General features: G+C 38.8%; 1 protein-coding gene across 4 annotated transcripts in view; it reads right to left on the bottom strand.

Annotated features, from left to right (window-relative positions):
- Cnot6l (CCR4-NOT transcription complex subunit 6 like) overlaps positions 1 to 26,494 on the bottom strand; it is an 85,951-nt gene that overhangs the window by 40,286 nt on the left and 19,171 nt on the right. For 2 of the 4 annotated variants that reach the window (XM_048364901.1, XM_048364898.1), the window contains exons 2-4: positions 15,439 to 15,560; positions 13,121 to 13,307; positions 9,757 to 9,842 (exon numbers count right to left, since the gene is read on the bottom strand). In XM_048364901.1, the coding sequence (XP_048220858.1) occupies positions 9,757 to 9,842; positions 13,121 to 13,307; positions 15,439 to 15,550 (385 nt within the window). In that variant the 5' untranslated portion in view covers positions 15,551 to 15,560. Of the gene's footprint in view, positions 1 to 9,756; positions 9,843 to 13,120; positions 13,308 to 15,438; positions 15,562 to 23,185; positions 23,208 to 26,494 lie in introns of those variants that run through there. The other 2 variants (XM_048364900.1, XM_048364899.1) reach the window with 2 other exon arrangements.

Raw genomic sequence — 26,494 nt, 5'->3', positions numbered from 1 at the left:
AATCACGGGACTGTGGAGAGGATGGGAGTAAATATGATCAAGGCACATATCTATACTATATTCCAAAAGACAACAAAACCTACTGAAAACTGTAAAAGGGGGGGTACAGGGAATGAATCTGGTTTTGTTGGTGTGGTGTATGTGTGTGTGTGTGATGGTCCTAGGACTTGAACACAGGACTGACGCACTGTCGCTGACCATTTCCACTCAAGGCTAGTAGTGCTCTTCTACTTGAGCAACAGCTCTTCTTTCTGGCTTTTTGGTGACAAGACTCATGGACTTTCCTGATTGGGCTGATTTTTAATTATGATCCTTAGCCTCCTGAGAAGCTAGGATTAAAGGCGTGAGCTACCAGCGCCTGACGAATCTTTTAAAAATTATCTTTAAGTAATTGTACAAAGGGGCTAGTAATATTCATGTGTCAGTTTATCAGTACAGTGCAGCTTGATCAATATCAGCCCTTTCATCATTCTCCCCCATCCCTCTCACCCCTCTCTATTTTTCTAGTTTCTTTTATTATTACATTCTTATTATTACAAAGGTGATCTACAGAGGTGTTATTTCAAGTCAGGTAATTAGTACATTTCTTTTTGAACAATGTCACCTCTTCCTTTACCTTCTCCCAGTTTTTCCTCCTATCCCCACCCACAAGGTATATAATTCATTTTCAATGTAGTGTCTACTGCTTACCACTGCTTCATTTGTTCATCCCTTGTTCCTCCATTTCTATGTCCAATTTTTCTAGTTTCATAGGATATACACTGAATATTATGGCTGCACTCTCCTAACCTTCCTTTCCTCATTCCTCTACCCCTCTGTACAGAGGATGAATTTAATCATGGTACAACACACTAATGTACACTGATCAACTGTGCAATAAAAGCCCTTCTGCTGTTTAATTGGTAATTTTAAAAATGATAAAGCTAAAAACAAAATATCCTAAGCTTTCATCTGTACATATCCTTTAGGCTGTGCTCAAGGAGGAAATGAAGGATTAAGGGACAGTTATATCTTTCAGGCTTAGCACTCAAAGTAAGCCCCAAACACAGAGCCACCTGGGCAAAGAATAGGAATTTATTGATTCCAGGCTAAGGAAATCTGTCTCATAGCTCATCACTGTGCTGAATAGAAACTAAAGTGGCCACACAGAAGAATATACATTATTTTGGAAAATTAAAGCTATGTACAAAAACTACACGCTACAACAACAATCAAAAGATAGGTAAAATTCTAATTTCAGAGTTATCATTTACTTTAAAATGTTCAAATAAAGATGTAAAAGACAAAAAGAATACAGAGGGAAGATAAATCAATTTTTTTAATGGGAATGTTGTGGTTACCAAAAAACTGTAAGCCAAGCATTTAAGATACAAAAAAGGTCCCTGTTGGGTGGTTCATCTTACAAGTTCTCAACTCTGTGATGCTTCAAAAATGATACATGTTCAAATTTTTACTTTGTTACAAATGAGAGTAGTCTAGAGTTTAAACTAAAGGCCCTGCCCTTTCACACTTGTTAAGCAAATAGCTTTACCATTTGGGCCATGGCCCCAGCTCTTTTTCCTTAATTTTTCAGAAAACTGTTTCAGTTAAAGATCAACTAAAATAAAGGACTTAAATATAAGGCCTAAACTATAATATTACTAGAAAATGCAAAGTAAAAATATCAGGATGCTACTCTGAGCAAAGACTGCAAAGACAGGGGCAGTCCTAGTGTAAGCAGAAAGGCAGTGGGGAGGGGCACAGCAAACAGTTGTTGCCAGCTTGGTCTCAGTATGGCAATACTTAGGGAAAAGAACCTGGGGGGGGTGGTTAAATGTGGCTTAGCAGCAGATTGTTTGCCTAGCCTGCATGAAACCCTGGGTTCAATTCCTCAGTACCACATAGACAGAAAGGGCGAGAAGTGGTGCCATGGCTCAAGTGGTAAAGTGCTAGCCTTGAGCAAAAGAAAGCCAGGGTCAGTGCTCAGGCCCTGAGTTGAAGCACCAGAACTGGCCAAAATAAAATAAAATAACCTTGAAGAGATGAAGCCAAGTAGAAGTATATGCCATAAGGACACTACACTCAAAAGAAATTAATGTAGCTCTTGTAGGACCATTTATACTAGTTGGCATTGACAGCAGATTTTTATAAAACAAGGCCACCCTATATATGCTTGGCTCCAGCACATAGGCCATTACCCTTTCTGCTTCTCTGCCATGTTTATTGTGATTCTTATCAGTACATGTTGGTTAGAGTCTATAGCAACCAAAATCACAAACCTAGTATACTTCTTTACTTTATGAATTACTCAGTTATAGAAACATACCCAAGAGTATAATGAGATTAAGTCACAAGGTAAGAAAAATCTCTCATAAAAGACTGGAATCATAAGTTAGAATAGCAAAAACACAAAAATCTCAGTAACTACAATATAGGCACAAGTACTCTAACCACATTAAGAACAAAACAACATCAGGCTGTACTAAAAAATAAGAAAAGCTATGGAAATAAGCCTAAGCATGAGAGAAGGAAGACTGAAAGTGAACAGACAAAAAAGACACAATCAAGATTTAAAGCTGAAGAAAATTGGCATAGTTGTACTAGACAAAATAGAGAAAACCCTAGTAATTGAAGAACTGGTGGCTCATATCAATAATCCTTGCTACTCAGGAGGATGAAATCTGAGGTTCACAAGCTCAAAGACAGGCTAAGCAGAAAAGTCTTTGAAACTCTTATATCCAACTAACAAAAAGCCATTGGAGAAAGCTAGCCTTGAGTGAAAAAGCCAAGCAAGAACACAAGGCCCTGAGCTCAAGCCCCAGTAACAGCACATATACATACACATATACATACACACATACACACATACACACACACACACACACACACACACACACACACACAAAACAAAACAGAAACCTAGTTAAAGTTTGTTAAACATATCAAGAAAGAAGGGCTGGGAATATGGCCTAGTGGCAAGAGTGCTTGCCTCATATACATGAAGCCCTGGGTTCAATTCCCCAGCACCACATATATAGAAAATGGCCAGAAGTGGCGCTGTGGCTCAAGTGGCAGAGTGCTAGCCTTGAGCATAAAGAAGCCAGGGACAGTGCTCAGGCCCTGAGTCCAAGGCCCAGGACTGGCAAAAAAAGAAAGAAAGAGATAGGATAGGAAGGAGGAAGGGAGGGAGGGAGGGAGGAAAGGTAGGAGGGAGGCTCACTTTCTAGTATCAAGTTCAATTCAGGAGCTCTAACAATATTAAGCTAGTACTATATAACAGTCTCAAAATATATAAATAAAAACTGACTACATTAAAATCTACCTTTTAATGTAAATATAAATACCTTAATTATTGAAAAAGCAAAATTTTCAGGCTGGGACTATGGCCTAGTGGTAGAGTGCTTGCCTCGTATACATGAAGCCCTAGGTTCGATTCCTCAGCACCACATACATAGAAAAAGCCAGAAGTGGCACTTTGGCTCAAGTGGTAGAGTTCTAGGCTTGAACAAAAAGAAGCCAAGGACAATGCTCAGGCCCTGAGTTCAAGCCCCAGGAATGGGTGGGGGGGCGGGGAGAAACACCAAAAAGAAAAAAGAAAAATTTTCTAACAATATAGGAAAATATAAGCAATACTATTTACTATTTGATCTAGTAGACAATATATAGCCCTGTGCCTAACAATAAAATTAACCCCATAAAGAATCAAGAAATCAGTGCAGTTCAAAAAGCCAGGAAAGTTAACCACCAAAACGTTTTGAAAGTTAGTATATTTAAGTAAGAATGAAGAGCACACAACTACTTCATTTGCAAACATATACGGAAAAATCCTTACCAACTGTTGTGAGATGCAACAATTGTGCTTCCTTCAGCATTCTTGGTACATTTGATTCCAAAGCTTATCTGTCTCCTGACATTGAGCAGTTTCAGTAGATACTTACATAGGCAACTAAATAGGTCAAGGCAACCACAGCATGACTACCAGGTAATTTTTCCTTTGGGGAAACAGGACTCACTTTTTGCTGCTTGTTACAAGATTTTCTATTTGCTTGAAAAGTGGTGGGTACCTGATCCTGAAATTCTGAAGTGCAACATAAACTTACTCTGTACATGCATCTGGGCCCATTTCATAGGTTAAGTAATGTTCTTTGTTACTGACTTAGGAGTCTCCTGTCTTCTTTGCCACTATGGAAATGCAGCTAATAGGCTAAAAATTGGGTAAAATCTGAGTCTTCAGTTACTGACAGATATTATCAGTAAGTGTAGCAATGTATGAAAGCATTTAACATGACAAAACTGGGTTTATCACTGGAACAACTGTATCATTTAAGTAGGAACAGCATACATATATTCACTATATTTCTATACTCATAACAAGCATTCTAATATATAGCTATGTATACATATATGTACCACATTAGGCTTTTTAAATTTCTTAAAAATGAAAATCTCAATTGATTAAGAAAGTCATTTGATAAACCATCTCAATAAGGATTAATAAATTAGGAGTAAGAAGAAACTACCAGAATGTAAACTATTTTTAAGCAAAGATACAGATAAATGTCAGATTTTGTTTTTTAGTGTGTTGTTTTACTTACTGCTCTTTGAAAAGGATTCCACTATTACGTGTCTCAGTACGTCCTAGAACTTGCAATCCGCCTGTCTCCTGGGTGTTGCAATTACAGATAGGCACCACTGCACCTTGCATATACTACCATGCCAAGCAAAAATATCTTTGTTAATTTAAAAAAAAATAGAAGTATCTCCTCTGAAACTGGTAACAATAGAAGCACAGCCAGTGCTAGTAATTCTATTGAACACGTAAGTATCCAAGTTAATGCACTAAAGAAAACGAAAAGGTTGACATTAATAATAAACAAAAGTCGGCCTGTGATCCTAGCTACTCAGAAGGCTGAGATCTGAGCATCATGATTCAAAGCTAGCCTATGCAGCAAAGTCCATGGACTCTTATCTCCAATTAACCAGGAAAAAGCTGGAAGTGGAGCTATGACTTAAGTGGTAGAGCACCAATCCAGCAAGCAGAAAGACATGAGTTTGAAACCCAGTGTTGTTTTAAAAAAAAGTAAAAAATCAATAGTTGGCACAAGTTTAGACAAATTTAACAACTAGGACAGAATGAATATTTATCACAAAAGCAGACTTACCATAGCAGATATACGAGAAAGGTAACTTTGATGAATAATAGGAAAAGGAACACTGTCCTAAGTAACAGTGAGGACTGTACATATACATAATTAGGGCCTCCCCAAATTAAAGCCTCTCACTGTATTTTAAAAACAACTTCTAAGTGGACCAATGAATTAATTATGAAGGGCAAAACTTAACTTTTATAGGAAAAAAACACTAGTGGAGAAAGTTTAACAAAACACAAAATACAATAATATCTAAATTCAATACTAATTCAAAATATCTGTTTATTAAAAGATAACACAAAGGAAAAAAGAAAGCCATGTTATAGAAAAAGATAACATAAAATAGACAAAAGAACTCCTACAAATCAGTAAGAAACGACCCAATCCAAAATAGGAAAGGCATCAACAGTACTTTCGAAGAACTTTACTATTGCCAATAAATACAAAAAAGGTGTTCAATCTTATCAGCGAAAGGAAAATGAAAATTGAGAGTACAATTCAAATCTGTTTCATATTCAATAGTTGACAGAACTTTTAAAACTTTGACAACACAACCTACTAGAAAAACAAAAATGAAAACTATGTAATTCTGGAAGTGTAATTTAATACAACTGGTTTGTAAAACATTAGAAGCCTGGCACCTGTAATCCCAGTTACTCAGGAGGCTGAGACTAAAGAATCACAGTTCAAAGCCAGCCCAGGCAGATAAATCCCAGAAAATCTTATCTCTATAACAACAAGCAAAATGGCAGAACTAGAGAGGTAGTTCAAGTGTTAAGGTGCCAGCCTTGGACAAAAGAACTAAATATGAGATTTTGAGTTCAAGACCCAGTCAGCACACCTGCACATATACACAAACACACACACAAAACCCATTATGGAATTTACTTAATGAAGCAAAAGACACAGACTTCTACAACCCAACAAACTCAATTCCATTCCTATGAACTGTATCAAAGTACATACACTAAAATGTTCATGGCGGTACTCATTAGGTACCCAATGGGAGAAAATGTAAAATATATATCCATTTAGAATGAGTAAACCACAGCAATCCATCATAATGTAACACAACACTGAAACAAGGGTATGTACATGTATGCTTCAACAGGACTGAATCATATAAACAATGCAGAATGAAAAACAAGTTCTTTGGAAATATTTAGTAGGATTCCATTTACATATATTTAACAAATACGCATGTAATATACAATGTCTAAATTCAAGACAATAGTAATCTCTGAACGCAGGAAGACATCACTAGGAAAAAGCACATCAGAAAAAGGGATAGAGAATCTTCAATATACCAGTGTTCCTATTTTCCTATAACCTTACCAACAAAACCATTTTCTTAATTTTTTTTCAATTCTTCATCTCTGTTAAGAGAATAGTAACTGAATATATTAAAAATCTGCCATTTCATGCATAAGGATCATCAATATTCTATATTTTAGAGCTATTTTTATCCTTAAATAGAAACTAGTAATACATTCTTTACTAGACTGTTCTGTTATTGATTCTGGTAGCACATATGTAACATAGAAGTAAGTACTTTGCCTCCTAAATCAAAGATAATTACAGTTTTCAAGTGCCTTTTGTAAAAAGGTATTGAGACAACTGGGTAATAGTGTAGCACTATTCATTTATTTTCTTTAATATGAATACCGTTATTCTCTCATAGTACGATGTACTTCAAGATCAAATTTTAAGGAAGATAAACTAGAAATACTTAGAACTATTGAAGGCCTTGATTTTTTTATGACTTAGACATCAATGTCTTTATTGCATGAGACCATCTCACTGGCCCACATGGCAGATAAAATACTGCCTTATACCGAAGGGCATGAAATGTAAACTACTTCAAAACAGCTGTATGAGAATTGTTTTTACTTATGCCTTTGTTTCCACAAAGTCAATACATTTGGACTTTATTTAAGACACTTTAAAGAGAACATTTTCAAAATACTGTACTCATTCTGCCTACAGTTCTGCAATTCTCACCCAAATTCCTCAAATAATCTACCTTCCATAACACTCCTCAAGAGAGAATTTATAGAAATAGTTTGTGGATCAGGATGACACTGATAATTATTAAAACTTCAGTATCTATGATCCCAAGAAAGAAAGGAAATGAAAACTCCCTTTATCCAGTTTCAACATGAAATGGATCTCACAGGAAGCTATTCTCACTGTGTTTTTTAACAATATAGCAGACTACCATTTTAAATGCTTTTTTCTCTTTTCTGTGACATAAAGGACCACATTTGACTATTAAAATGAGAAATTATTTCAAATTATACATTCCAAAATATATAAAGCTACTTAATTCATAAGGGGCTTTTTATTCCTTTAATTGCTGCACAAAGCCTCTTCTGTTTTTATCATCTTGAATTTTTTTTTTAAAGGCAGGAAAAGTTCTGGTTTTCTCTTCTTTCCTTTCTTGCTCTTCTATACTGGCTTACCTGACTAGAAAATGGCTCTGCATGAAAACTAAGGAGATCCACAAGAAGAAAAAAAGCTGAAATTCAGCATAGATTCAGCATTCCTAATCTGAAATTCAGAAATGAATCTAGGTATGATGGTGTTCCTCTGTAATTATAACATTAGGATGCTGAGGATCAGGGATCTCAAGTTCTAGATGCCAGCTTTAAGTACATGGAGACATTTTTTCTACAGGGCAAAAAAAAAAAAATCAAATTATCCAAAATCCAAAACTTTTTGAGCACTGGCACAATACATAAGGGGAAACTTCTGCACTTGACCTCATGAGACACATCCTAGTCAAAATGCAGATGCACTAAAAAAAAATCAGAAGTATACTATTATACTTTTGGACCATGTGTATAAGGCATACATACAATTAATTTTGCTTCCATAAACAATGCTACAATGAACATGGTTGTGTTGGTGGCTTTAGTGCAGCCTAGTTTGTGATCATTTGGGAAAATGTTTACATTTGGATTTTATCCCCAAGAAACTTCATTATGTATATGAAAAATTGACTGAATTTTGTTTTATTTTTATTTTATTTTATTTATTTATTTTTTGGCTAATCATGGAGTTTGAACTCAGGGCCTGAGCACTGTCTCTGAGCTTTTTTTTTTTTTTTTTTGCCAGTCCTGGGCCTTGGACTCAGGGCCTGAGCACTGCCCCTGGCTTCTTTTTGCTCAAGGCTAGCTCTCTACCTCTTGAGCCACAGCGTCACTTCCGGCTTTTTTCTATATATGTGGTGCTGAGGAATCGAACCCAGGGCTTCATGTATACAAGGCGAGCACTTTACCACTAGGCCATATTCCCAGCTGGCTTGGTTTGTTTTGGTTTCCTGCATTCTCCTGCTAGGAGAGTGTGTGCAGTTTGGACTTGTGGCTCCTCCATTCAATGTCCCAGAGCAGACCATTCTGCTTTGGTCAGTATTTTTTTTTTGGTTTGTATTTTTCTTTATATTCTATTTGAGCACTCTTGCCACTAGGCCATATTCCCAGCCCTGGACTGAATTTTTGAAAATATGAAAACCTGTACTAGTCAACCTATTTTACCATGCAACAAATTGAAACATAATGAGTTTATCTATAGGCATGAACCAAATCCAGTCACAGCTACTGAAGCAAAGCTGGTACCTAACTGACAGAATAGACAGACTAGATCTAAGAAGAGATTTTAATGAATGTGTATCAATACAGAAAATGGAAGGTATGCCAAAGATAATAATTTTAACAATAACATATTAACTAATAAAATAAAATGAATATCCAGAATGGATATGCAGAATCCATTCTGTTGATAAGTATAAATTTTCTGGGAGCATGTCTCTATGTCAGATAACACAATAAATCATGAAAAAGGATGAAATATTAACATCTGCTTTTTCAAGACTGTTGCCTGGAACAAAAGGGTTCTAATTTATGAATACATTACTAATATACTACCAATATCAGAAGGAAGAAATAGTTATTCTGTTTAATGTTGAAAGAAATGTTATTCTTAAAAATGATAAAGAATTATAGATTCTTGTATAAGTGTAAAGTTTCATACTCTTTGAATCTACGATCATAAAAAATAAGAATCACTCCATAATTTTAGTTCAAGAGTGATAAAATTTGCTCCTACTGTATCTCTTGATGACTATTTCAACTAATTACAATACAGCATACAGAAAGTAAGATCAGATGGCTGCAAGTAGCTGTAATCCAAATCAAGAGGTTGAGATCTAAGGACTGTAGTTCAAAGCCAGTCCAGACAGGAAAGAGCCTGAGATAATTATGTTCAATCACCCAGCAAAAAGCCAGAAATAAAAGTGTGATCCAAGTGGTAGAGTACTACCCTTGAAAGAAAAGCTAAGGGAGAAAACAAAACCCCGAGTTTAAGCCTTCATATCAGGCTGTATGCGTATGAATGTGTGTGCACACGCATGCATGTGCAAGCACACCAGCACGCGTGCGCGCACGCACACACACACACACACACACACATTAAGGTGAAATGTCCCAATTAACACATTTCAAATACTTTGGGTTAATCCTCACTCTCAAAATCATTCTAATACTTGACCTGTACTATCAAAATAGTCAAAGGGATCATAATAATTCAATACTGACTGCTAACACATCAGTTCTAAGAAGTCACTCACCTGTCAAACCTAGAGTTTGCAGCTGGAAGAGCCGACCAAGTTCATAAGGCAAAACCCGTAACTGATTGTGATTTAAAAGCAATTCCCTGTTGAAAAAAAAAAGAGTTTAATATATTATTAATATCTACTGCTACAAAGAAGGTTATGAATGGAAAACTATGATTCAAGGTATTTTTCCATGCTTGACCCAAAAATGCCATGCAATATTAAAGTGCTATAAAATGGGTAAATGTCACAAATATTCACAGGGATTCTATGATTACTCATTCTCTAGCATGTATAAAAGCATAAGTATTAATAATTTCATATTACTCTCATCCAAAGTGCTGTTAGATGTGTAACAAAGTGGCAGATATCATTAGTACCTAAACAACAGATGAGCTTGAACCTTGCTTAAAATACAGAAAAATGTAAATTTTATACAAATTTTATAATCGTCTTTTATTACTCAATATAAATCTAGTTGTATTAAGACACTAAGAAAACAAAAAACAGAAAAAGTACATCCAAGAAGAACAAAAGTATTCTGACAATCGTTAACAATTTAATATTAAAGCAGAGGATAAACATGAGAAAAGTACAGCACAGATAAGACAGGTAAGTTTATGATTACAAAATTTGGGGCGCGGTACAGAATAAAAAGTGTTTGCAGTAGGAGATAACCAAAAGCTAAAAATTACTCAAATACCACCACTGGGATAGATTGTAAAGACTAATGGTTAAGTTTAGCCTTAAACATGTGATAGCATTTTTTTTTTAATTATTACTTAGGACAAGGGCTGATGGCTCACACCTGTAACCACAACAACTAAGGGATCTGAGATCAAGTTTCAAAGCTAGCCTTGGCAGTAAAGTCTGTAAGATTCTTATCTCTAAATAACCATCATAAAGCCAGAAATGGAGCTGTGGTTCAACTAGTAGAGTATGGAGCAAAAGAGCTCAAAGACAGCACCCAGGCCCTGAGTTCAAGCCCCAGAACCAGTGTGTGTATGTGTATATGTATGTGTGTGTGTGTGTATGTGTGTATGTATGTGTGCATGTGTATTATATTTTAAAATATAAATAATGTACATATATTTATATTTTATGTAAAATATATAAATCTATAATTTACATCTAAATTGTGCTTTATATATTATATAATACAATATTTAAATGTTTATATTACTTATGTTTAAGTAATAGTTTGTGGGGTGCACCGATTGGCCCCACGCCCGGCCTGTTCGCACCCCGGAGGTGTGTGGCTGTTGTGCCTCGGGAGTGAGGCCCTGAAGAGCCCCACCTGAAGAGGGATCCCGGTTAGCCCCGCCTGCCTTCCGGGTCCAGAACTGGGAAGGCGGCTCAGGTTGGCCACGCCTCCAGCCTTAAGATCATGTGCAGCAAGATGGCTGCCGGCAGTAACCTGGGGGCGGTCCTGCTAGTAATGAAGTAGATTTAGGCCGCCCCTTAGGGAGGTCCCATGGCCTTCCACCCTTGACTGACAGCTCGGACCGCCAATCATAGCCCCTGGCTAGGTATGTTACACCCGCCTCTTCCTGCCATTGCGCACACTTAAGATCCAGTCCGCACCACTAATTGGAGAGCAGTCTTGAACTTCTCCTGAGTCAACTTACTGTTTAACCACGGCAGAAAGGTTGGGTTTGGCTGCCTGCAAGCCAATCACGGCTCATTACCTATTCTGGGTTCACCCTCGGCGGGGTGCGCTTCCTTGCCTCTCCCGCTGGTTGGGAGAGCACCAGGGGTGCAGGGACCCCTGCAATAGTTAATGTTTAAAAATATAATATTTTAAAATATAAAAAAAATTTTTTCTTTGCTTAGTAGATAAGGCACAAAGGGAACTCATTGGGAATATTTCTATAAGATTTTTAATATTTCTGCAAATTTTTCTCCTACAAGATATCTGAGGGCTGGGAATATGGCCTAGTGATAGTGTGCTTGCCTTACTTACATGAAGCCCTGGGTTTGAATCCTCAGCACCACATATATAGAAAAAGCCAGAAGTAGCTCTGTGGCTCAAGTGGTACAGTGCTAGCCTTGAGCAAAAAAAGCCAGGGACAGTGCACAGGCCCTGAATTCAAGCCCCAGGACTGACCAGAAAAAAAGAGAAAGAAATTATCTTACGGTTAAAATTTTGAAATGCATTTCAATTATACATGGAAACAGCATAAAGAACCTCCATGAAAACTGCTTAACAGCAGTTGGGGGAGTGGAAAAGACAAACAGGCCCTTTTGGTGAGGGATAGATAGTATGAAGGGAGTTGGGTTAACAAGGAGGGTGAATGAAGATGAATATGTCAAAGTAAATTGTATGACTGAAAATAGAACAATGAAACCTGTTGAAATTGTTTTAGAAAAGGGGAAGAGGGTAAGAGTAATAGAGACGGTGAGATTAACTGGGTTATGTGGTTTACATGTGTGGAAATGTCACAATGAAATACCTCTTGTATGATTTACCATTGCTAAAAACAATTCTTTTTCTGTTTATGTGGTGCTGAGTTATCGAACCCAGGGCTTCATGCATGCTAGGGCAAGCCACTCTACCATGAAGCCACATTCCTAACCCCTAAAAACAATTCTTAAAAGAATCTTTTTAGGTTTCATTAAGGACTTGTGATATGAAATATAAGTCTACAAAGCCTTACATAATTGAGATGTTTCTAAAATGGTTGCTTATAAGTAAATCTTATTTTATCAAAGATTTCTGAACATTCTCAGACTTTAGTCTAAAGTGAGATTTTTAACCTTAGCTCAATTCTGTCAAAAGAAACTGGCACTAGAAACCTAAAGAAAAAGAAATATTCAATGGAGGTCAAATTAAGCACTGTGCTTAGTTTGATCTTCACAAACATGGAAATTCCAATGCAAAAGTGGCTAATTAGGGGCACATAAAGGGAGAGAGGAAAGGTAAACAAATATCACTATATTCAATGTACATTATATAAAAATTGAACTACATAGTTTAAGGATAGGAATGGCAGAGGGGAAATAGAAAATGCTAGAAGGGCTAACATTGATCAGGATGCATCATACTCAAAACCTGACTTAATGAACTGAGACCTTTTTGTACAACTACTTAATAGCAATAATAGTAATAGCTGATGGCTCACGCCTGTAATCCTAGCTACTCAAAAGGCTATCTAAGGACCAAGGTTCAAAGCCGGCCCAAGGAAGAAAGAGTTCATTTTTTTTCTCCAATTAACCACAAGGAAACCAGAAGTGAAGGTATGGCTCAAATGATAAACTGTTAAGCTAAAACACTCAGGGACAGCACCCAAGATGAGTTCAAGCCCTAGGACCAGAACAACAGTAACAAGAAAAAAAAAAAAGTATCTCAGCATTTTATCTGGTAAAAATATTTTCTTACCTGAGAGACACCATGTTTCCTAGTTCTGCTGGTAAACTTCTGAGTTTATTGGATGACAGATCCAGGTAAACCAGATTATGAAGCTTGGCAATATCAGGTGGAATGCGAGTAAGGTTATTGTCATTAAGGTGTAGCGCTGTCAAGTGTGTCAATGACCAAAGTGATGTACTTAAGCTCCGCACTTTACCTAAAACGCAAAATATTAAAGCATAAAGCTTACAATCAAAGTTGAACTGCAAGGCTAAAATGATTTTTAAAAAAAGATTGCAAATACACACGATATTTTATACCCCAAAAAATGTACTGATGTTTTAATCCAATTTATAGCCACATAATTGCCTCCAAACACATATGGCCTTCCTTCAACTTCCACTATTTTTGGTTAACAATCACTCCCTTTCATGGCCTTCCTGTATTAAATGAGATAAAGCAAAATGTAGAGACCCTTGCTGTCAGATCTTAAGGATAAAGAATGAGGCTCCATTGATAGATAAGTGAATTTTTTTATTAATAGCTATACACAACTATTTCTCACATACTTCATAAAAATTACTGTAAAGCTCACCTATATCCAAAGCCTGGATTTGTCAGCAAAGTTTTAAGTAAGCAAAAATAAATTACTATGATTTAGAATTAATCTTTTATTAGCCATCACAAAAGCACCCCAAAAGCAAATACCTTCCCCAGATTTCTGATGTTCAAATTAGAGATTAACAACTCTGGCTTAAGATTTATCATTAAATGGAACACATTCAAGGAAACAGTCATATACCAAGCTCTCTCAGTCAGTGCCTTGTAGAACACACACCATAATAGAACACCTGGTCCAGAGTTCAGACTTGTTCCATTTATCAGCTTTTAAAGACCTCAGCTTCTACAAAACAGGATGTTATCTTTCCTATCTTCAGTAAGGATAAATTATACAAAACAATTCATATGAAAATTGTTTTACACATTTTACAAAAATAAAGCAAAAACATTTGCTGATAAGGTAACAGCAGAAAAGGAGGACAGAAGACCTGAACTTTCATCTTCTGTACCATCAATAACCAAGTGTCAACTAGAATTTTTAATATTAGTAGGAAAACAAAATTTTCAACTAAAAAGGCTTTAAATCAGCAAGAAACTAATTTCAGTTTTACTCAACCTTTAACACAGTGGCTTTCATCAAGAACAATTCTGCTCTTGGTATTAGTCAATGTCTCTTTAGACTCCTATGGATCTGTGGCATGTTTTGTCTTCCCTTGTTTTTCCATGATCTTGATAATTTGGAGGGTTACTAGTTGGACCTTCTGTTGAATTTCCTTCAGTTGTGTCCTGAGGCTTGAACTCAGGGTCTGAGCACTGTCCCCGAGCTTCTTTTGCTCAAGGCTAGCTAGCACTCTACCACCTGAGCCACAGCACCACTTCTGGCTTTTTCTGTTTATGTGGTACTGAGGAATTGAACCCAGAGCTTGATGTATGCTAGGCAAGCACTATATTACTAGGCCACGTTCCCAACCCACACGTTTCTTTTAACAAATAGCTTCTACGTTTTCTTCTTTGCTCACACTTTTGCTCACAAACATTTTAATTTACAAAGATTACTCTCCTTTATGGTCAAAATCAAATGTAGCTAGCTGTCATTGTCTCATGCCTATAATCCTAGCAACTTTGGAGCCTGAGATCTGAGGATCAAGGTTCAAAGCCAGCCCAGTCAGGAAAGCCCATGAGATGCTTATCTCCAATTAACCAACAGAAAGCTGGAAATTGAATTGTGGCTCATGTAGTAATACACTAACTTTGAGTAAAACAAACAAACAAAACTCGTGGACAGTACCCAGACCCTGAGTTCAAGCCCAAGGACCAGCACGGGCACACACAAAGAAAAAGCAAATGTATTCTCTACCACAAGAGCCTATTTCCTAGTTTTACTTAGAAAATGAACACATAATATCCTCTACTTCAAATGTTAACTCTTGCTCAAGACAATCTCAAAGAAGAGAATGTAAACCAAACACTATTACCTTGGTAATCTTGTATATTTTCCATTAACTCATCTAACTAAAATAATGCACAATAACAGAGCAGTGGTTACATCTGTAATCCTAGCTAGGATCACAACCAAAACCAGCCCAAGCAGGAAAAGCTCTGAGACAAAACTGTTAACTCTAACCACCAAAAGGCCAGAAGTGGAGCTATGCTCAAGTGGTAAAGTCCCAGGCCGGCACCTGAGGATGAACACAAACACACAGAAAAGTACAACAAAGAAATAAATGTAGCAATATTCTTGTTCATTATTTTATGTCCCGGATAAAATGCCTCAGGCTGTTACTCACCCGAGATTTCTAATTCTGCCCAGTGAGATTTTTTCCCATTGGCTACCTCCTCTGCTGACATGATGGTATAAATTCTGCGAGGATCTGGAGGATCATATTTTTCCTTTGGCATCCCTATTAGTCTGTGAAAAAAATTAAAGGATCACAATTACTACAATCTTATTAAAAAGAGAGACAGAATAAGATAGTATGTTTTCTTTTCCTCTTTCATTGCAGACTAGCAGATCACTTTACACTACAAATCCTCACTTGAAGGAAAATACATCTGCTGTATGCAAGGCTCTTGCAGATACTCATTAACAGACACTTACGGAAAAAGGCAAAGCAGTTAGCATGCTAGACTTTGCAGTGAACACTCTGGTTCCTTCTTAAGCCCATCCCCTTCACTTGACTACTGCTTTCCTAGAAAAGACTGACCTTACAACCAGCTTCCTTAATGGACTCCAACTAGGAGAATGAGGTGATAGTAAGATATCCTAAAACAACCAGATCATAACATCCCCCTTGACAAAGAGATTAGCAGCATCTAATAACCACAACACCTCAGGACTCATACTATGTTTCGGGGAAAAGCAGAGTTCTCCCTCCTGTTGATCATAAATAAAGAATACAGTCCAGAACTACAGCAAGTTGCCATTCAACTACAAAGGAAGCCATCCACAGAAGACAAGTCTAGAAAAGAGAGAAAGCGGGCTGGGAATGTGGCCTAGAGGCAAGAGTGCTTGCCTTGTATACATGAAGCCCTGGGTTCAACTCCTCAGCACCACATACACAGAAAAAGCCAGAAGTGGCACTGTGGCTCAAGTGGCAGAGTGTTAGCCTTGTGCAAAAAGAAGCCAGGGACAGTGCTCAGGCTCTGAGTCCAAGCCCCAGGACTGGCAAAAAAAAAAAAAAAAAGAAAGAAAGAAAGAAAAGAAAAAAAAAGTTTTCATTGAATCTCATCTGTTGCACAATCTAACAAGATATGTTTTCCTTATTAAGGTAACTTGACTTTTGTTCTCTATTTCTCATCAAATGCATCCTACTTAGGTCATTGCACATTTTGTTGGTTAAATTATTTTTAACTTTCCTTTATACTCTCAAAAGTGCCCTACTGGATAATTTACATGGTCACTGTGACCAAAACTAGTACATATAGTCTTCTTCACAATCAGAACACAATTTTATCAATCGTGACCAACTTAGACATAGTTCAGATTCACAGGGTATTATGGTTTGATGTTAGGGTGGGTGGGAAAGTTCCATGAGATTCTTCACTCTTAATTAACCAGCCAGGACCCAGTTCAATAGAACAGCACAAACCTTAAGTGAAAAAGCTCAGGGATGATGCTCAGGCTTTGAGTTCAAGCCCTAATATTAATGTGGACACACATAGGCATCAAACCAAAACCATTTTGAACTTTGATCCTCAGATCTCAGCTTCTTGAGTAGCTAGGATTATAGGCATGAACTATTGGTGCCCAGCATTTGAGCAGTTCTATGTCTAAGTAATACTATTCTAAATAAGTGTTTGGGTGTTTGAAATATGCTAAATGGATAAGGAAAAATAGTGTTCTATCATGTATCAAGAAATTCAAGCTAGTTTAAGAGTACAGTCACAAGTTATAAGGAAATACTAATCTTTTCTGCCTACTTGAAGGAACAAAAAAAGTTTCTCATATTTGTTGATTAACAGTAATTAGTTCCCAAGCCTCTAGATTAAACTCTTCAATTTCAACTTACAATGCAGGTGATACTAATCCATATTTTCCTTACTGTAAATGTTGTATAAATTTAATCACACTAAGAATGTGATTAGTGTTGAGAGAGAAGAAAACATGATTTCTTCTATATTTAACATAAAATACTTCTTTAAAACAAAAATTAAAGGAACCACATGCTAGTTTGCTCATACCTGGAGCTTTGCCTCAAGTGGTAGAGTGCTATCCCTGAACAAAAAGGCTTAGGAACAGCACCCACCAGGCATGAGTTCAACCCCAGGGCCAGCACTACAAATAAAATAAAGGGCTCAGGATGGAGGTGTGACTCAATGGTAACTTTACCTGGCCAGCAACTATACAACTCTTGAGTTCAAATCTCTAGTATAGCCAAAATATACACAAACACACACATCACTGTTGTACAGTAAAACACACAAAAATTACCTGAGGGCTTTTTTGTGTATGTCCAATTTTTATAGGGTCTCACCATACAGCACAAACTTGATCTTACTATGTAGCCCAGACTTGCTAGGAATTTGTGATTCTCCTACCTTAGCCTCCGCCCAACATCTTCTGGAATAAACATGTGCAACCACACCCATCCACATCCCCTGAGCTTGTGGCAAATTTAAAATTAAAATTTAAATTTAAATTTAAATTTAAAATTTAAAATGAGTGCCCAGTTTCTATATCATATTAATTCCCAAAGGAACTTTCCATTAAATTAGTTAGATTCTCTAATATACTAAAGAATACTGATGTATACTAAAGAACCCAATTACATAAACAAAGTGAGCTAAAAATCCCTTAGTAACCCAACAGCTTGTAACTTCCCCGTCTTGAAAACATTTCAACACTATGGAAAATACCCATGTGGCTTCCTAAACACAAACTATACACACACTACTTTTAACTTGCCTATCATTCTCTGTTCCACCTTTGCAGCCTTTGGACAATGTATTGTAAATGTCCTGAGACTCACCACACAGACACACACACACACACACACATACACACACACACACACGTATGTATGTATGTATGTATATGTGTGTGTGTTCTGAAGCACATGTAAAGGTATGAGCATTAGGACACTAAACCACAATTTCTGTCTCACCAGACTTATCCAAGTTTAAATTCACCTTATAGTTCAGCATGTTATCACTTAAGATTTAGATTGAGAATGCTACAACCACCTTGTATACTTCATAAGGAAAACTTTTAATATTATCCTAAAACACAAATCATTAAGCACACATTTATGTCTAGAAATATTAAGTGATCATCTCAACAGCAGTTTACAAAATCAATCTTAGATATACAGATGCTAGTAGGGTGGAAGAACAAAAAATAAGTCTACATAAAATATTTCAACTGACATTTTAGAGTTATTTATTCTTAATGGTTAAATTTTATACATTCTTAAGTAAGTCTATCTCATGTTGGCATTTATTCTCTAAGGCTACAGAAACACCTGTCACTTATAGTAATCTTAATAACTTAGCAAACACCCTGAGATAAAGAACAATTTCCTTAGCAAGAGCTCTGGATGACTTTGGTCTCAAGTCCATACATGGTAAATATTGTAGCCATTCCAAAACAATTTATTCCGAGCTTTCCCGTCATCTCCAACTCTGCAATCCTATGGCCAGGTGCCAGTAGCTCATGCCTAGTAATCCTAGCTGCTCAGGAGGCTACAATCTGAGGATCACGCTTCGAAGCCAGCCCAGGCAGGAAAGTCACAAGAGACTTTTGTCTACAATTATGCACACACACATCCCAAAAAAAGGCCCAAAGTGGATTAACAATTCAGAGCTTCTAGCTTGCCAGGCAGCCACTTTACCACAGAGTCACACTTGCCTTTTGGACACTGGCAATGAGATAGGGTCTCAACTTGCTGCCTGGAAATCCATCTGTTTTAGACTTATTATAGCATGGATGACAGGTGAGCACAACTGCATCTCAACAACTGTTGAGATGGAGTCTCACCTTTTTGCCCTGGCACAGCTGGAAGGAACTGTTATCCTCCTAATCTCAAGTCTCCACATAGTTTAGAATGGCAAGCATCTACCACTATGTCCAGCTATCAATTGAAAAAGAGGTCTTGAGAACTTTTCTGCCTGGGTTGGCCTCAAATCATAATTTTCCCATTCTCAGCCTCCAAAGTAACCAGGGTTATAAGCAAAAAGCCATTAGCTCCTGGCTACCAATGGCAATTTTTAAGTGGCCTATGGTAGGAAATGGGACTAAAAACATCAAGTGAAGAACATTCAATATATTTAACATATGGGGGTAAAAATTGGATGCCTAACCTGACCATTCTTTTCTACCATCCTGACTCACAAACCATGTAAGGCTTATAGCAATTACAAGGACTCTTGGCTGTTTAAAAATAATTGAACCCAATATGACATTGCTTGTCAGTTTATTCTTGGAGATCTACTTCATACCCAGTGAAACTAGTTATCTACCCAACAAAATGCATAAGCTTATAAGGCAATAAAGCCTCTAGACAAAGATGAGAAATGAAACTAGTTTGTTTTACAGCTTTCCAAAAATAATCCAAACATTATGTCAATCCAGAGATAACTGCAATAAGCTATCAGCTTACTTTACTTGACAGGTAAAAGTACTAACAAGTGGGAGAGGAGAAAGTAAGAATGGATCTCTTTTGCTAAATAGAAACTTTCTTCCATCTTTAGGATACAAGAAAAAAACAACAGGGGCTGGGGATATGGCCTAGTGGGAAGAGTGCCTGCCTCATATACACGAGGCCCTGGGTTCGATTCCCCAGCACCACATATACAGAAAATGGCCAGAAGTGGCACTGTGGCTCAAGTGGCAGAGTGCTAGCCTTGAGCAAAAAGAAGCCAGGGACAGTGCTCAGGCCCAGAGTCCAAGCCCCAGGACTGGCCAAAGGAAAAAAAAAAAAAGAAAGAAAAAAACAACAGTAGCAAAATATACAAGTAAATATTGAAAGAAAAAATGGGCACCAAACTGGTGCCACTAGCTGATGCCTGAAATCCTACTATTGAGGTTCAACATCAGCCCAGGCAGGAAAGTCCACAACTCTTTATCTCCAGTAAACTATCAGAAAAGTCAGAAGTAGAGCTGGAGCTTAAGTGGTATCCTTGAGCAAAAAAGCTCAGAGACAGCTCCCAGATTCGAAGTTCAAGCTTCAGGTCTGGCATCAAAAATAAAAAATAGAAGCTGGACACCACACAAGCACAGAACAATAATAACCTACATACTCCTGGCCAGCAGCAGCATGGGATTCTTAGACATTCTCATTCCTCTCATGATTGTATTTCTCAACTCTGAGATCACCAGCCAAAGTGTGTGCAACATGAACCGCGTTATGCATGGCTGAGGTGCGCAGCATGGCTAATGCTCATGGAGAGGAGCCCTGGATCCATGATGTCCCTGACCCCTCCCCTACCCAAGCGACTGGAAGAGCAGGGTATATCAAGGCCATGGTGACCCTCAGTCGCTTCCTGACCAGAATAGAAGACTCAGCAAATATGTCAGAACAACAGAGCTAATTTCCCATGGAGTGACTTAAAGACAATGGATATGGGCAGGTAACTGTTGTTTCTTCGCGTCATTTCCTGAAGGGGAGTTGGAAGCCTGGTGAAAACTCTGGTGACCACAGCTGTGTGAGGAAGGCCAGGAAAGCTGACTGGCAAAGGGTGCACCTATTCAGCAAGAGCAGGTTCTGTCCTGCCCCCAACCATTCTGGACAGGGCTGTATGGGGGAGGGGCTGAAGGAGCAGCTCTCATCATGACTCCTCCCATTCTGCCTGGATTACAATAATCTGGCCACACCCCCTATTTTTTCATGTTTCTCTCTGGCCAATGGGATTCAAGAATTGCAACCACGCCCATATTTCATGCTGCCTAGTAGCAATGGTATTCCCTCTGCTGGCTCATACCACTACCAGCAATTGAGGGAGGTAGGGGTGCTAAGTGGTGAGATAATAATCAAGGTGATTTTGGAGATATAGTTCGAGGTACACATAGTTATTGATGACTGTGAGAACAGAGGCAGCTTCAGAGAGCCTGGGATTGTCCCCCCTCCCCACCACCTTCACCATCCCAGTGCTGGGATGTCTGAACAAACAAGACAAAAAAAAAAAAAAAAATAGCTGCAGGAAGGAAAATACTGCAAGAATACCAGCAGAGGAACTGTCCTGACAGACCTGCAGAATCCAAGAAGAAAATTAAAAAGGGAAGTAACCCCAAGACAACACCACTGGGGAACCATAATTTAACTGAGTGTTCAGCCAAAGACCACACTGACTCTAAGCCTTCCCCACTTTTGGGAACAGTCAGGGCTGCCAGGGTCAAGAGTGTCACACACAGGTCCCAATAACACCGAGGAAAGGCTAGATTCCAGTAGAATACAAAACCAGAAGCTCTGCAGTGAGATCCAACAACTGAAGCAGGAAAACAACAACCTGCAGGATCAACAGGGGTACGAAAATGAGAAGATGGCCCATGCGCACAAAACGAAGCACTGAAAGCAGAGCTGGAGCAGCACAAGCTATCAATACAGATGTTGATTTCAGAAAAAGCTGATTTACAATCTGCCCTGGCCCACATGCAGCCGTTGGCCAAAGAAAGAGGAATGGAGTAGGAGGGTCTTACCAGCTGCCTTCAGGCTTCACAGCAGCACGATGAAGAGCTAGAGATGACACTGTCTGCAGTCTCCACCACACAGAATGAGACCAAGAAGAACAATATAGAGCTGATTATTAAAGCTCTGAATCGTTTGAAGCTGCACTCCAGGAAAAGGCAAGAAGCTATGAAGACCTGGAGGACCAGAACACCAAGCTGCAGGAGAGGCTGGGAGTGCTCCTGATATAGAAAGCCGACAGGAAGATCCAAATCCACAAGTTCCAAGAGGCACTGGTGGAGCGGGCAGAGTTGGAAAGACAACTAAACCACATGAAAGAGTTGGTGACAGAATTAAAGGTGGAGAGAGACACCTTTGCAGAGGACCTGCAAATGGAGAGCTCCACATGGTAAGAGAAGGTCCAGCAGTTGTGCAGCAGGTGAGCCAGCTAAGAGAGGACAAAGAGCAGGGGGAGAGGCAGGTGTTGGACCTAGAGAGCAAGCTGGTAGAGCTGAGAAAGCAGCTGGCAGAGCTGCAGCCCCCGCAACCCCCTGCAGGGTGATCTCAGGCTGAGCAGCAGCTGCAGGCCCAGGCCCTCCAGTTGCAGAAGGAGCTCAAGAACCTGGAAGAGCAACTTCACATCGAAGTAGAGGAAACCCAGAGCCTTGGCCTCCAGAACCTGGAGCAGCAGCAATGGCTGTGGATCATGGAGAAAAAGGCCAAGAAATGGAATAAGCATGCCAAGGATCAGCTGGCTGAAGATCCTCAAGACGATGGAGAAGGAACAGGAGACCAAGAGACGCACACTGGTGCGCAACCAAGAGCTGAAAGATGAGCTGGCCCAGCTGCAGGATGCCTTGCAGAGGCTAAGTGCTGAGAAGGAGGAGCTCGCCAGCATCCTGCACTAGGAGCAGAAGAAGAAACATCGGCAGGGCTGGGAATAGGGCCTAGTGGCAAGAGAGCTTGCCTCATATACACGAAGCCCTGGGTTCAATTCCCCAACACCACATATATAGAAAACAGCCAGAAGTGGTGCTGTGGCTCAAGTGGCAGAATGCTAAGCAAAAAGAAGCCAGGGACAGTGCTCTGGCCCTGAGTCCAAGGACCAGGACTGACAAAAAAGGGAAGAAGGAAGGAAGGGAGGGAGGGAGGGAAGGAGGGAGGGAGGGAGGGAGGGAGGGAGGGAGGGAGGGAGGGAGGGAGGGAGGGAGGGAGGGAGGAGCTGGACCATTAGCAGAATGGAAAGACGTGGCTGAGATGAAGAGCCAGGTGGCTCAGAACCTGCAGAATGAGCAGCTGTGGGCCCAGCTGAGCTTCCTGGCTTTCCCTAAGGAAGGTGAAGGAGCACAAAAAAAAGGGTGAGGAGGCCACTCCCACTGATGTGACTGTCCCTGAGGATGTAGATAACCCCCAAACTATGTGGGATTTTTACCTTGTAGCACTGTCAATGGCTGAATCAAAGAAAGTGAAGCTTAGCCGGCAGCTACAGGAGCAGCAGGCCCGCTGTAGGTGCTTGGCCAACCTGGCAGCCCAATGCCAGAGAAAACTGGAGTGCCAGGCCCTCTACCCCAAGAGATGGAACCATGGCATGTCTGGGGAGAGGAAGGACACACCGGTGCCCAAAAAGCTGAAACTCTGCTTCACATATGACCTGTGGGACAAGGTGGACAACCAGAATCAAATGGATGGCATGCAACATCACTGCAGTCAGCTGTCAGAACACATCAGCACTATCAAAGAGTCCTTAGTTTTCTATAAAGAACAAATGGAAGTCCTGGATGAGCTGTATCAGGAGAAAGATGAGTACATCAGCCGTCTGTCCCAAGACAAGAGGGAGAAGAAGGAGCTTCAGGAGCTACTATTGCACCTTGCAGATGAGGGGACAGAGAGCCAGGACAAGATGCTGGCAGCCACCCAGGTCCCTGGGGCTGCTGAAGCCGCCTCAGACCTTTCAGGCCTCCTGAAGATGGAAGTTATGGATGAGCAACAAGGTTTGGAAGAGGTGCAAATTGAAGACTATGCGTGCAGCTTGCACAAGGAGAAGCTGGGGTGCTTTGCTCCCTGGAGGACAACCCCACCACAGAACAGATCGAGCCACTGCTGCCCAGTATCCAGCACCACCAAGAGCTTGCAAGCCTGGGCAACAGCACTCCTTCCCTTTCTTCTATAGACCGACACAAATGATGCATTTCAGCTAATTACGATCTAAAGACCCAGCAGCCACTGCCTAGAGAAGTGGACTTCTATCTTGTATTACATTGGGTGGCATTCTCAGGCCTTGTTAGGGATAGGGCAAAGGCTGAGGGGAGGTGGCCTAAACTCCAGGAACATCTTAGTCCACTGATTGCCAGGGAAGGGATCCACGTGATGGTTATTACAAAGAGTGATTTCTCTATTAGCATATTGTATTAGTGATGTTATTTTATAAATTACTTCTCTATTAGCATACTCTATCATTTTAGATACATTTTCATGCTGATTTATGGAATACTTTTCATAATTCTGTAGATTTTTTTAAAGGAAAAACTTGTATTTCCTCAAATGAGTTATTTCATTATGTAATATTCTATATTGGTACATTCATGTAGTTTTAGAAAATCACACTCTGTACCAGCAACTCTGAATTTTCTCATTTGTATTTTAATATACTTTGATGGTTGTATACTGGGGTGAAAAAAAACAGTGCAATCTATGAAAAAGAAAAAAACATGACAGTTTGGAAAAAATGCATTACTACGGCAAATGGAGGTGTCTTATAGTGGGAAACATACACTAAAGAAGTGCAGGAATGTAATGAAGAATAACGCATACAATTATGGAATATCAAGCATTTTTTCAGTTATGAATTTTTCAAGTAATAAGTGTGGCATACTGTTCATTCAATCTAATAAAGTATTAAAAGTTAAAAATTCTTTTAAAAAAATAACTGGACACCAGACCTGAGGCTATTATCCTACCAATCAATAAATTATTTCTTTTAAAAATTCTATTAGACAAGTTTCATTTTAGTAACTTTTAGACAAAGCTTATGACTTTTCTCCTATCACTCCAAATTCTTGGTTTCCTTATATCACTATGCTTTAATGCCTCCTACATTTTTCTCTACACTTTCCAATTTTCTTACAGAAAATGTTAAGTAAAAAAATTTTCAACGCCAATTCTCCTAGAACTATAATTTCTCATCCTGATATCTCCCTGTGATGGTTAATCTTGATTAAACAATCTTGATTGGATTAAGAGATTAGTAAAGCACAACTATGGTTGTGTCTGTAAGAATATTTCCAAAAATAATTATAATTAGTTCACAAGGGCTCTGAACTAAGGGCTCTGGTTTAATGATTTGAGTCACTGATGGATTCAAAATCTGAATAGGCTATTAGGAGATAGTGAAAGATGGAGCCTGTTTGGAGGAAGTAGGTCAGTGGAGGCCTATCCTTAGAGGTTATAAATTATGTAGACACTTTCCTTCCTATTGTTGTTGCACTCTTCTTCCTTTCCACCATAAGCCGAAGAACTTACTCTACCTCACACTTCTGCCACTAGGATCTTCTCAAGATAGGGCCAGGCAAAGCCTATGAGTGAACTCTCTGAAACTGGAAGCTAAAATAAATTTTTCCTTCTTAACTATTTATATCAAGTACTTTGTCATACTGGCAAGAAAATTAATACATTATCATTTTTGTTTCGTGCATGTTTTCTACTGACACAATCTCATTTCTTCCACCTGTCCCTCTTAGCTTAAATTATTTGTTCATCTCTCCAGTATGATTTCACAGAAATCAACTAGCTGTTTCTAAAATTCATGTGGAATGAAAAAGGATGTAAAATAATCAAAACCTTTTATTTGTTTTTTTGTTTTGTTTTTTTGGCCAGTCCTGGGGCTTGGACTCAGGGCCTGCCTAAGCACTGTCCCTGGCTTCTTTTTGCTCAAGGCTAGCACTCTGCCACTTGAGCCACAGCGCCACTTCTGGCCGTTTTCTATATATGTGGTGCTGGGGAATCGAACCCAGGGCTTCATGTATGTGAGGGAAGCACTCTTGCCACTAGGCCATATTCCCAGCAATCAAAACCTTTTAAAATGTTTGTTTTTGCCAAGTGCCAGTGGCTTGCACCTCTAATCCTAGTTACTAGAAGTCTGAGATCTGAGGATCATAGTCAAAGCTAGCCCAGGCAGAAAAGCCCCCATGAGACTCTTATCTCCAATTAGCCACTCAAAAACCCAGAGTGAAGCTATGGGGTGAAGTGCTAGCCTTGAGCAAAAAAAAAAGCTCAGGGACAGTGTCCAGGTACTGAGTTCAAGGCCATCACTGACAAAAAAGAAAAAAAAAGTTTGCTTTTGTAAGAAGGATAAGATTAGATATGCATATTTTCTTTATTTCAAGATTAACTAGAGACTACAGTAATTATACAATTCATTGTTGAAAGAACAGAAACCAACAGTTCAATGAAACAGAACTTAGACACTATGAACACAATGACATGTGCAGCTAACAGATTTTCAACAAAGGTACAAATTTTAAGAGAAAATAACCAAAAGCAAGGACTTTTTTCATGCTATTTATCTCAACAACTATGGGTCTTCATGTTTTTTCCCATAGTCATCCAATTTCATCTTAAAAGCATGTGCCTTTCAAGAAATATATTCACTTCACTGCTTAAATCAAGTTTATGTCCTTTTTCATTAGGGGAGAGTTAACGTAACTTTTGGGGTACCACTTTTTTATTGGGTACCATTTGTTTA

This window comes from Perognathus longimembris, chromosome 16, assembly GCF_023159225.1.
Source record: "Perognathus longimembris pacificus isolate PPM17 chromosome 16, ASM2315922v1, whole genome shotgun sequence".
In the NCBI taxonomy this organism is placed as follows: Eukaryota; Metazoa; Chordata; class Mammalia; order Rodentia; family Heteromyidae; genus Perognathus; species Perognathus longimembris.
Note: the sequence above shows the minus strand (reverse complement) of the source record. Positions and strands in the feature narration are given on the sequence as shown.